The sequence below is a fragment of the Apteryx mantelli genome, chromosome 4, assembly GCF_036417845.1.
Source record: "Apteryx mantelli isolate bAptMan1 chromosome 4, bAptMan1.hap1, whole genome shotgun sequence".
In the NCBI taxonomy this organism is placed as follows: Eukaryota; Metazoa; Chordata; class Aves; order Apterygiformes; family Apterygidae; genus Apteryx; species Apteryx mantelli.
The window spans coordinates 74318061-74331370 of NC_089981.1; the positions used below are offsets into that span (position 1 = coordinate 74318061).

The window sequence follows — 13310 nt, forward strand, 5'->3', positions numbered from 1 at the left end:
TACCTTATATGCTTTGTCAGTGTAAATCAAAATCATCTCTCAGGAGTGTGCTCATAAGGTTAATAGTTTGGGCAGTCAAAATTCACTCATACTGGGTGTAGAAGAACAGCAACTGCTAAACCAACACATGTTCAGAGCTTGGGGTTATTACTGTTCCTTTTTCTGATGTTTTAGCACTTCTGATGCAGGCAAGCAGGATTCAATTCCCTGCTCGGTCACAAATTTTGTCCATAGCCTTGGCAAGACGGTCATCTTCAAAAATGACTGGCACCCTCCCTTCTGGATTCAGCATGCTTGCAGCAGGATGCCTCCTCTCCTGAGCTCCAGAGCCCAGGCCCTGAGCCTCCCCATGGGCTCCTGTCTGTGTTACATGATGAAGGACCTCCCTTAAAGGGAGCTGATGGGCCCCAGCACAGAGCCACATGCCTGAGGGTCATCCAGGGACGTAGCAGAGGTGACTGTTACTGAAGAGTTATTTGTGTTGTGGGGTATAACTGCAGCAGGGTAAAGTACAAAGAACAGGCGAGCTCTGCTCTGAACTGCAAGTTAAGATACATGTCATCAAGTGACATGTGCTTTGTTCAGCAAGTGCCAAAAATCACTACTGATACTCAGCCCTTCTTCCCTCGCTCCTCCACCCTTGCCCAGGCCATGAACAGAGACCAGACCCTCATGGCCTGCCCCAAAGACCATCTTTCCTAGTCTCCTGTAGTCCCCTAGAAGCTGTGCGTCCTGGCCTAGTTGACCAGACACCTCAAACGGAGCCTGTCTGGCTGCCTGGACCATAAGACAAAGAATACCTAGAAGATCTCATCCAAGACGGTTGTACCTCTACAACAAAAATATTCTACCTTAGAAACCAGCTAGAAACCCTTTGCCAAAGAAGAACCTGGATGAAAATCATGCTTGACTTCACCCATGTCTCTGGGAACCTGCTTCTCAGTGGCTGAGGAAATATGTTTGCCTTCCTAGGAACTAGCTGCAGTCTTATTTGACAGCTTTGAAGGGAGTAACGAGAGCCAGCAGACGCTTGTGTAGTGCTGGCAGGTAGGACGTGCTGGGTCTGGCTGGCGATCTCTCAGGTTCTGGTGCAGCTGGTTGCCAAGGAGGCTCAGGTTGTTTCAGAGTTCAACCAGGAATGTCGGAGCAGAGGCTGTGAGCAGCTGTAGGAAAGGCAAGTCGTCTAGCAGCATTTCAGGGATCACTGCTACCTTGTCCTATGCAGTTTTGCCTTCATTGTTTCAAGAGTGAGGCAAGCGCTGGAGCTTGGATAGGACGGTGCAGGGTTTCTCTCCACGATTTCTCCATGATTAGGGAGAAATACATGTACAGCATGCCCTGCTCATGGTGAGCAGTAATAATGAGGACTTTGCTGTATTGCTGGTAGATCACCAAAAATCTTGACTCCAGATTAAGAGTGCTCCAAAGCAGCACTCTCCTCCAGTCCCCATGATCACTTCTCAGTTAACACAGCAGATGTAGGCAGGAAATTGGGCTAGAGGAGTCATAGCAGGAGAGTATACACAGAGTTTTTGTACTCTAGACTAACAACTGGCTTGTTTCTTTTTAAGGGATGATGAACTATTGCTGGCTCTGTAACCGTGCAGTGGAGGTCATGTAAGATATGTAAAGTCTCAGCTGGAGGCACTCATTACAACTCAGGCACTCATCACACCTCAGGCACTCATCACACCTGTCTTTTTTCATATTTGGAGCAAAGAAGTTAGGACTGTCTGAAGGAATTACAGTCTAGAACAAGCGGTACAGAAAAGAGGAAGTAAAAGGGGCTTGGGTCATTAATCTGCAACTGAAGAGACTAGGTTAAGGTATTCTACAAATTTCTGGTATGATCTTGGCCAAACTCTTTAAAAACAGCTATAAAACTCCTGCTCAAGCACTGTCTGAAGAGGGTATTTGTTTAGGAATTTTTGCCAGTAGAAATGTAGCTAAATACCTCTCTGTTTTCAGGTACACCAAGAGTTGCCTGCAATCTGAAGAGGTTGACAACAGGTTTACATCTGTTTCTAATCTACCATTTTCCCATCAACCTCAGTGCTGATCATTACCTGGCATATGTCTGAATGTGTGGACCACAAAACATGCCTAAAGAGGCCTTCTTATGCAAAACTTCAATGCTCAGAGTACTCACATTCTCTTATCATCCCAAAACAGTAAGGCACTCGTTATTAGTGCGAGGGAAGCCATAATGGTGAGAGGAATTTTATTATTGCCATTTAACTTAAGGGAAGCTGAGGCAGAGAGAGATGAACTAAATCCTCAAAGCTTCTCAGGCCCATTACCATAAATGAAATACTCTGCCCCATGACTGGTGTTTCAAATCCTCATAAAACCCTTGGGGAGAGAGGGCACATGCACGCACGCACACACACACAGGAGGAAGAAACCTCTTAAACAAACTGTCTGAACTTAAGGGAGCACATGTGAACATCTGTTTTGGCAGTGCTGAAGCCTAGCTAGATTTTCTTTCTGGAAAGAAACTCCACAGAAGCAGCGAAGCTCTTGGCCAAGAAACAGTTGCTGAGCAACCTCTCCTGGTAGAAGTGAATTACTGCTTTTCTGGAAGAACTAGGGTTTAAAGTGTTTAACTCCTGCTAAGGTCACTGCAACAAAGTTTTGCTCTTTATCACCTTACCTTGCTGCCTGTGATAATCTTACTGAATTTACAAATACACTATAACAATTCATCTATTATACAGATTGATGAGTAAGATCTAAGAGCGTCTTTTCAAAAAATCTTGTATCTGAGAAGATGCATCATCCCCTTGCTTTAAGCAGTCTGTGACCTAGAACGTGTCATTAGTTGTCACATGTACTTCTGTGAATTTTATCTATTTGCATGGAATTTGAAGTCCCTTTTCAACCAAGTACTCAAGCACTTAAGCATATTCTCCCTTATTAGGAAAAACACTTAAGCATGCATATTACTTCAACTTCTGTTTAATTGTTCTGCTGAGCCTAACCATCATGCAAGATTGCCCAGAATTAAGCCTTATGGACACTTAAAAGCTTGAAATTTTAACTATGTAGAAATAATTATAGCATACAAAATGCACCTGCTAAATTAAATCTGGTTTAGTAAAGCAAATTGAGACCAGCTCTGCCCGTATTTTAATGTTACTATATCTTTGCACATATCCACACTATGCTTTGAGCTACTAGTAAAATCTGAAGTTTAGACCAATTAAACAGGTGTCACAAGTGACGTAAAAACTGCACCAATACCATCTCACCAACACAGTTCAGTATTACTTATCCCAGCACAAATACAGATGCAGCCAGAATAGAACACTACACCTTTCTCCAGATTAAGAACTGAAAAAAGAAACAGAAAGCACAGACTTGGTGTAATGTTTCCTTTTAGAGTAGGCATTGCCATGCAGGACTCCCCTGACAGCAAGACCACACCAGCTGTTCGGTGAACAACAGACTGTTCTCTCACTAGACAGAAAGCTGGTAAGCGGGAAAAATCTTTCCTCATCCTTTTCCACCATTTTCCCCGGCTGAATCTCCTCTGCAGGGAACTGTAGGGGAAGAGGAGGCATCCTCACAGCAGAAGGAAAAAAAGAAGCTGTGTCCTGAGTCATGCAGCTAAAAGGCTTCAAGCGGACGTGTTCCATTCATGGACAGTATAATGTCTCCTAAAGTTAACATGGTACTACATTGTCACAGTTTAAGTCATTTGACTGTAGTATAATTTTTCAATTGTCAAATACTCTTAATGCAGTTTTCAGGGTCTCTTCATTATAAATAATTATTTTTAGCATTGCAATAACAGGCTATTATCAAATATTCTTTGGGGGATCACAGGCCACGTAGAAATATATGTCCTTTCCAAACACGCCTTTAATCGTTTTCTCTGTTGAAAATATATTGTTGGTGGTTAATGTAACTTTTGTTATATTAAGATGCAAGATGTGTGACTCTTGGAAAACAGCACTCTTTAATTTGCTGTCATGGTCAATGCTCTCTGTGAACAGTTAATACTAAGACACTTGTTATTTACTTTTTTAGCAGCCACTTTATTTTTTGCAGTATATCCTACCAGTATGATCTGTTTCTTCTGAAGACTGTCTTAATCCTAGCAGTTCATCACGAACAAATGAGAAACTTCCCTTATGAAATCAGAAAGTTTGGGGAATTTATTGCTCCACCCCCAAAATATTTTCTTTAACCATTCCAGAAAGCACAATGCCTACTGATCTTTCACATGTATCTCAACTTGCTGGAATATTACTATCATAGTCATAATTACAATGCATGTAAGGATGTAAATTTGCCCAGCTAAAAATACATATGGTAATACCTAAAACAACGCTTAGCATCAATGACAGATCATGATTTGTCTGGCACCTTCTGTGTCCTGGGCCAGTAGAGCTTACATACACAGGCAGTTTTTAAGCCACAATAGATCTGCGGGATGAAGCTTCATGTATATAAGATAATGTAAGCTGCAGGTTTTTAAGTAGAGAAGAGCTATTCTGAAAATAAATTTCAACTTACATTTTTGCATTCTGGTGGCAGCTGACCCATTTTGAAACCACTTTCTAGAGAAATTTAGGATTTGGGAATGTCTTATGATTGCAAATTCTTCCTGCTTGAAGTCAAATACACTGGACTTGATCTTAGACAGAAAAGTGATCTGAGGAATGAAACAGCTTTCAGCAAAGAGAACAGATTCAGTCATGCAGAAGTCCCCTTGGAGACTAGCAATATTTTGTCAGCCACTCCCAGTTCTTTGCCTTACTCTGGACAGGTTCTTCAGTTTTCGAGCAGTAAAGGATTTGAAGGAGTCTTCTATTTCAGTTCTCCTCAAACTCTCACTTTACCCTTGTTATAAATGCATAGGGGAAAAAGTCCCTTTTCTCTTTTCTGCTATACACTCCTAGAGCTTTCTTCAGTAGCTAAGAACACCGGAGAAATGCAAGAGCAATAAAACATACTAATGCCAATGCATGGTAGGCCTGCCATCTCCCTAGCATGGATACCAGTGCAAGACCAGACTTCCAGCATCACATCATGCTTTAGCAGGCTAAAACCAGGATGTTTATTTTATGCATGCAATCCAGCAGACATACAAAAACTCAGAAGGCCAACAGATTTTTTTTGACAAAAATAAAACAAAACTAAAGAAAATGTTCCTTCAGAAGGGGCTGTACAGTGAAAACAAGGTTACTGAGCCGCTGTTCTGCTTAGATTTCTCTGAAGATCAGTTCAGACCTTCCCCAACTCACATCACAAGTGATTGAAATAATGTACCCTGTCTTAGTAAAGGACAGGGGGCAATCCAGCAAAGAGCTGGTTACTTGTGATCTGAAACCAGGAAGCTGCATAATCAGAAATCAGTTAAGATACTTATCTCTTCTGGAGAAAGGTACAGACTCTCAATCATTTGAGGTCCTTATAGCAAGACTGAAGTTTTTCTGAAGTCAAATACAGGCTCTGTGAATCACCACTTGAATAACAGGATGAAATGTAACAGCTATGATACATTTAAAGACAAATGAGCTGATCCAGTGGACCTACATGAATTTCTACTCTTAAAATGCAAGAACATTTTTTTTCCAAGTCTTCAATATTTAATCTGGAAAATCTACCTCTCCTTTTTTCCCATTTGCATGGCAAGCTTAAATCCAAGCAACTGCCCCTGTGATAGCTGTATTGATCAAGTAATACAGACAGAAGGGTGGTCATTTATCAGCAAAGCTCAGAGGTGGCAGAAATAAAAATACTGCTCATCTTTATTCATCATCCTTACTGATCTTTGCTGCATCTTCCTAAACAGCTGTTAAAAACTTATTCTAAGGCTTCACACTTAATAGGAAGCAGCATCAGTAAAAATTCAGGCAGAGGACAGCAAACAAAAATGGTTATGATGAAAATAGCATTTGAAAGCCTTCTCTCTTAATGTCAGTGTGGATCTTTGCATTAAGTGATAGGAGAAGCTTAAGGCAATGATGTAGAGACATTAACGGTTAATGTAGTGGGACATGCTCCTTTGTAATTGCCTTCTGTCATTTCTGCAGTGTCCATGGGATATTTCAGAGAGACAGGGCCCAGTTTATATTTCCATGTCACTGGATCTTCTCAAACTTAGAGGTCTTTTTTTTTTGAAAGAATTGTAAAACTACATTGCATTAACACAGAATTTACTTGGAGGGGCATCACCTCTGGTCTGAAAAAGAAAAAAGGAGCTACATGGTATTAAGTTACAGCTCTTCAGAAAGAGGAACAGTAAAAACACAAAGCAATGCTCTGAGACAATACTTCCAGTTGGTGTGAGTGAAATTCAGCTATCAAGTAAGAGGGTTTGCCTCCAATGAAATCGGTATAATTGCCCTTCCCCATTTACATCCACTGAATTTGGCCTGCTGACTATTTTAACAGAGGAAAATAAGTACTCAGAGGCAGAAGTGAAATAGTGTGAATAGCTAATGTTGCTCCCGGTTGATATGTCACACTGGTGGCTTCCCATAAACTGTCAGTTAGTCGGAGTGCCATCAGCTATGAAGTCTTAGTCTACTCTGCTCTTGGGACTAACCTGGAGACATCCAGGCAGGAACCTGCCTTGGTATCATGAAGGGAAATAGATCTTCTTTGACATTTTCCTGGGGTTGCAATTCCAGCTAGTTCCATCCTGTATGATCACCCTAGAGCGCATTTGAGCAAAATGAGGCCTGGTATTCTGACAGTGTGATAGAATTTGGGGTAAGACACAAGCTTGAATTATGTTAGACTAAAAATAAGTAATCAGACACACTTACCAGTAGTTTTTACAGAATCACTTTCTTAAAATTGACAGATGAGACCCAAAAGCCTGTGAAGCACAGACTGCAAATCAGAGGAACTTGTAAGTTCATCACTTTCAGTCTATGAAAGAAAGCATCTGGAACAAGTGAATTAACTTTTTCTAATTTTTCATACTTTTTTGTGATGATCAGTGACCAATTCCTAGCTGTTCCCTATTTCTTATCTGTGGTCCATATTTTCCCTCAAAATATGTTAAAATATCCTTGATCACTTTTAAGAGCAATGTTTAGAAAAGCTTAGAGTAAATTTGTTTACCTTGCTTGAAAACAGACAACAACAACAAAAAAAACCTTCCTGCTCTTTCATTCTGCTAATAAAGAACTTCCTTAAACTAAGATAAATTTAAGAGTTTTCAAATCCAAACAATGAAATTGAAAGTTAATTTACATGAGGTCTTACTAAAAAGGTCTTTCTCCATAAAAAAGCCACAGGGGAAGTCAGCTTCTATCTTAAATGAAGGGCTGCTGTTTGTCAGAATAGTTTTCTAAGCATTATATGGCTTATAAGTTTTATGTATGCACAGGTTATTTCAGACAGATCTAATTCATACCTCATTTTTCAGAAGCAAAACACAATAGAAAATTATTTACATCTGTCCTACCTCTTTCATCATTTGGGGATCTGGCATGGTCACTAGTGTTTAATACTACTGAGTCTGGCATTCTAAGATCTCTTTTCAGATTCTTGTAACTAAACGCCTGTGAAGCAGGCACCATAAAAGTAGCCCGATGGGAATTACGCATTTTGTATTCTCCACAGGGTTTAGAAGTTAATAAATCTCCACTGAATGTGGAGATAAAAAATAAATACTAATTATTTGCTAAAGGTGGCAGGGGCCTTATGAGAACAGTATGTGATCATATAGCTAAAGAGCATTTTGCTAATGCACAATGGGAGCAGATTAAAGTTATATAAGCAAAATTAATTTACTTCCTGGCTTGTGACCTCTGTGCATCTTTAAAGGTTTTTTTTGTTCTTGTTTCTTTCAAATATAGAACCTTCTGTTTCTTTTTTGAGGTACAGCCGTATAGTCAGGCAGGTAACAAGCTTTAACAACAACTTCTGCTGTTTTGGGAGGGTGTTTTCTGTACTAATTATATTCACAGGTAGAGAAAAACAACTCAAGGAATGGATTAAGATATTTATTCATGTATTGTTACAAATTTGCAGTTTTTCCATTAAACATATTTAACAGGACAACCTACTTGCATTGAGGCATTTCAGCATTTTAATAAGCTAAAATATACATGTTTGGTGCCATATAAATTATGGTCTAAAAATAACTTTCAAACACATATTGAGGGGACAAGAACTTTAAGCAAAATAACTCAAGTTGAAATAGTCAATTTCCTTCAACAGTGGTTTCTATTATTTCATAAGATTATAGTCTTTACACTAGCAAACTATGTACAAACAATACCACAAAACTACTGTAACTGCAAAAATGTAAAAAAATTACACAAACATGTACACAAAGAGCTGTTCTTCCTTTTGAGCTACCCTACTTTTAAGAAATCCAGTATAAATGCATGATTAGTATTTAGGTACTTAATTTTTAGTGTCTCATTTTTTAAATTGTAAACAAGATTCAGCACATAGAGCAACTTAAAACAGTTGTCATAAGCTTAAAACGTGAGGCCTGGAGACTATGTGCAATACAGATCCAAACTGAGTTAAATACCCACATCTTTTTTGAAAATGCTTATATTGCTGTGAGATTTAGGATATTTAAAAGTATTTAACTATTCTACAATGACTGCTGGATTTCACTGTTTTACAAATATGTACAGTTCTAAGTAAAGTTAATCATATTTGCAGATATACAGATCATGTTCAGTAAAAATGGAATTTTGCTTCTTCATCACAAAACAAAAAGCTGTTAAATGGTTAAGAAACCCTTCTTGGTGACTAAATTGAACAGCTGTAAATGAAAGCTAACAATGGATAATTGCAACTAGCCATTTAATGAGAAAAATAAAACAAAAGAGACACATCCATTAAGCATGTACGAACCCACTGGTGACTGACCTAAAGCTAATCATCAGGCAAATACAGAATATACTGCATTGCTAAGAAGTTGTGGTATTTAGGAACTGTCAACTGCTATTTGAAAGAAAATGGAAGCTGCCTTTAAATGGAAGTGATGATTTGTTGCTCTCGGTCACTGGTGAGATTTTTCTGAAGTGGGGCTTTTTTGTTTTTGTTTTAAAAGATGACTGTCTTCTTTCAGGTACTTCCAGGGCACTCGTCGCTACAATATTTGAAGTATCACAATGCTTAAGAAAATGCCAGATGACAGTTCTGAGCCTGTCTATCTGGAGAGTATCAGGCTAAGAAGTAGTAGCAGTAGTAGTATTGGTCAGTTCAACGTTACAGAATTAGCATGTTGAACATGAACTGTGCCTGTTCACACCCTCTCAAATTATGAAAAGTGCTAATACCTATAAGAGTTTATTTCAGTGGAAAATTCAAGTACAACAATTGTTTTGCAGATCTCCTCATGCTAAGAGAGACCTACAGCAATGTATCCATAGGCTTCCACAACACAGATATCTGTACTCACTGCAAATACGTCCAGAGGCAAACCTCATTCTGTATATTTTGTTAAGTACCTCAAAACTCTCACAGTATTGAGCAGAACATTTGATGAATCCCCTTTTCATACACAATATATACATCTCGATTTAAAACAAGCTGTTCCATACATGACACATTTTAAAAACAAGGTCCTAATGTAAAGGTTAAGGGGGTTTTGTTTTGTTTTTTTTAAACATTTCAAACACTGCAAGCTGATGTTACACCTGAAAAACAATGCAGAATTTATGTCCAAAAAATTAAGAAACTGCTTGTAAAAATAAAATGTTAGGAAAAAAATTAAAGTCAATTTCACTGAACAGGCTCAATAAAGTGCAAGAAGCAAATGCAAGGACTTAAATAGTGAAAAGTGAAGTTTAATGATTTGTACAATTTGTATGGTTGACTCTGAAAGACAGTCTATAAAAGTGTCTTACCTTGACAACATGCCTTTGTATAAAAATATCTTCTAACAGCAGTGCTGTACAATCAGATCATGACAAAATAGAAAATGAACTCTGAACTGCCACTTCTCCTTTTCAGCAATGTCAAAAAAGGTTTATATAGGAATTAAATATGCAGATTTATGCTATTACAATATACTCCAATTAACTGGACAAACTGGGCCAGCCGAAATGATGCAGTATGGTAACAGCAAATGAAAATGATGCATTGCTACTTACTTGCATTGGCTCATCACCACTTCTTGAGAAGGCATTCAGGAAGTGCCAAGTTACAAACCTGGAACTCACTCCTTTGTGAAATGCTCATCTTTTATCTCTTAATGTCAAGGAATAATTACTGGAGAGAAGTGTGAGCTGCAGAAAATATTGTTAAATCAGAAAATATTTCACGTCATTAAATCTGCAGGTATGTGTTCTCTCAATGGCATCTCCTTCTGCTTACAACACGATGCTTAACTGAGATAACCAGTTCTTCAGTGTACCACAACTAAGAAGATTCCAGTGAATGAAAATAAACCTTGTAGTACCACGTGCCACCTAATGCAAGAACTTGTTTGTAAAACTGGAATTTTGTTTTATGAAAAATAAAAATCAGACCGCAATAGCCTTTCCAGTAGAGGGGATACTTTCAAATTATTTAGTTACCCTCCAGCTAGATTCTTTGGTGTCCAGGAATAGCTATTTTAATATCAGGATGAGCAGGCAGTAACTCTGTCTCCATGTGCTCCTGTCGTTCTGTAATACTAGTCAGTGAAGTTTCTGCTGCCAGCAGGTATTTAAATTTAAAAACAAACAAAAAAACCCAACCTACCTCCTTATCACCCCTAGAGATTCAAGTCGGATTAAAAGCATCCAATGTCCCTCTTCGCAGTACAGATCTGGACATAGCGTATTTGAAGGGCTTTACTTATTACAAGCACAGGACCAGTACAAACTGATGTTTCAGCTAGTCACCAAAACTCTTAAGGTCTTGTAATTCAGAATGAATAAAAAAACTACAAAATAGCCTTTACTTTTTGTCCTCCAGATTTTGCTGGTACAAGGAAAGAAAGTTTAAGAATAAATTAACTCATAGCATAGCTAGTGCCTTTCATTGCTCAGAAACTGTGCAATGTCATTTGCTTAATAAAGCTCTGTGGCAATCCCGGTCAGAAATTAAACTGAAAACAATGTCAGTATCAACTTTGATTTTTGGAGGTTTTTTTCTTTTTACATCCTCTCACCCATCCCCAACCCAAATTAAATGACCCCAAATACTCATGGTCAAATAACTGACAATACAAAATTTAAATTACAAATATTTTGTGCTGTGAGAGCAGCATGAACAACACTTTGCAACAATGTGATCATTAAATAAAAGCAGATTATTAAAATATAGTCTTTATAGACTTCTAACTATGAAATTATGAAATAATTCTTTTTACTTTATTTAGGATTCTTCATTCTTAGAAAGAACTTTTGGCTACAGTAGTATGTAACTGGTAATTTTCTGAGGAATAGTTATTTTTAGCATATTAATCAGTGTAACTGAAGACAAAAGTGTTTTTACATATAATGAGTAGCTTAAACAAATTTAAGATACACTTCTCCCTTCTGTAGGATCTTCATCAAATGATGCTCTTTTCAGTAATTTGTGTAAACTTCTAAACCACATAAAGGATAATGCACATTACATTTTATTCACACTATAAAAAAGCACAATATACAGGTCATATCCTTTAAAGTGCAACACAATAGAACATTTCTGCAACATTCAGGTTCTTCAGAGACCCACAAAAGTAGGAATTTGATATTTAGGAACAAATTCTGTTCATTGGTGTATCAACACTGAATCTAAATTCTGAGGGTTATCAAGCTTGCCGTTGCTGTAAATGCCACGCTAAAAGCAATGCTTATGACCACTAAAGAATATTATCTGCTTTCATATTACATAGCCTTCATATCTCATGTCCAAAATGAAAGCTTTTATTGTTTTGTCAGTGAAGAGCATCTATAGAGCCCTTTATTAAAGACAGTTCTTTGATTATTCTGAAAAAAATATCTTTAAAGTATGCTTAGTTTCACCATACAGGCCACTGCTTCGGATGTTAAATCTACCATGAAAAATATGGTAAATGGAACAGAGCAAGCATGTCTCTGAGTTGGCAGCGCATGCTTTGCTATGTTTGGCACTATCTACCAAATGTATTGGTAACACACAGCATAAGCAAGTATCAATTTGTTTTTCACTTCATAAATATTTTTGGTTGGATGTTTTGCTATTAAACAGTTGAAAACCTTGTTTGTTCCTGAGATGAGCATAACAAAACAAAGGGAGCTCCATCAAAAGCTGCCAACAGGACATGACTTTCTGCATTTCCAGCCTTGCTACCTGTCTGCTGAGCCACATTTATAATCTCAGTCTTCCCCGAGGCGCCATTTCTGAGACTCTTCTTGACGCACATCTGGCCTGATCTGGTTTCTCATTCCACCTAAAACATTTGAGGTTGCCTCTGTTGCAACAATAAAAGGTTTCACCACAGTTGGTGGAATTTGGCGGAGGACTCCTCCTACTGCTCCAGTTACTCCTCTGTTTTCATGCTCACGAGCAGCAGTTTCATAGATGGTTTGGGCTGTGTCCGTAATCCCCTTTGAAAAATTAACAGAAGTTAGCCACACAGAAAAAACAAAACCAACCTCTCCTTTAAGGAGAGGCAACCTTTCCTTTTAATGGTAATTTAAATTGCTCAGCAATAATAACCTTTGCAATTTGTATCAGAAATGTACAATTATAATTGGATAAATCTAACTTAGTACTTCTAATGAAGCCTAAAATAACAGTTTTATGAACTTAAGGAAAAAAATTAACTCACGTAACTTCTGGTGGCACTCCTTGTGAGTAAGGGAAAAAGCTGTGGTCTATTGTGGCTATTCCAAAATGGCAGAGTTCATTGAAGACTCCCCACCTGAGATCTAACTTCCTAGTGTCAGGCGCAGCTAACTAAAACTACAATACTAAAAGTACAATACACACACAAGTTAGCACTCTAACTTTTAATACACTGTCATGATAAAGACACAGAACTTTCACTTATTTACATTAGTATTACGTTTAAGCTCTAACAACCACAAAATACAGCAGTAATTATAGTAAAGAATCGGTTTTACATATCTCAAAATAACAGCAAACCCACATACTGCTAAATTTTTGGATGCCTGGTAGCACCACGCACAACTAAAGAACACTAAAGTCCTATTCACTCTTATCTGCATAACATCTTGGCTTATTTCTGCTTCTTGGATTTTTCCATGCAAATTTTCCGTTGTTTTAAGATTACCTATGAAGACAGTCTTTCTAAAAAAAATAAACCCTTCTTCATTTGGTACTAAAAATTTCTTAGCTTAAGCTAACACTTGACATTTTATTTGCTTCCTTATGAGGTATAACTTAAGTTTGGTTAAGAA

General features: G+C 38.0%; 1 protein-coding gene across 4 annotated transcripts in view; it reads right to left on the bottom strand.

The window, feature by feature from the left end:
• Positions 1–8787: 8787 nt before the first annotated feature.
• Positions 8788–13310, bottom strand: part of ATG2B (autophagy related 2B) — a 45927-nt gene continuing 41404 nt past the window's right edge. For 3 of the 4 annotated variants that reach the window (XM_067294935.1, XM_067294936.1, XM_067294934.1), the window contains exon 42: positions 8788–12494. In XM_067294935.1, the coding sequence (XP_067151036.1) occupies positions 12264–12494 (231 nt within the window). In that variant the 3' untranslated portion in view covers positions 8788–12263. Of the gene's footprint in view, positions 12495–12718; positions 12861–13310 lie in introns of all 4 variants that reach the window. The other variant, XR_010883952.1, reaches the window with a different exon arrangement.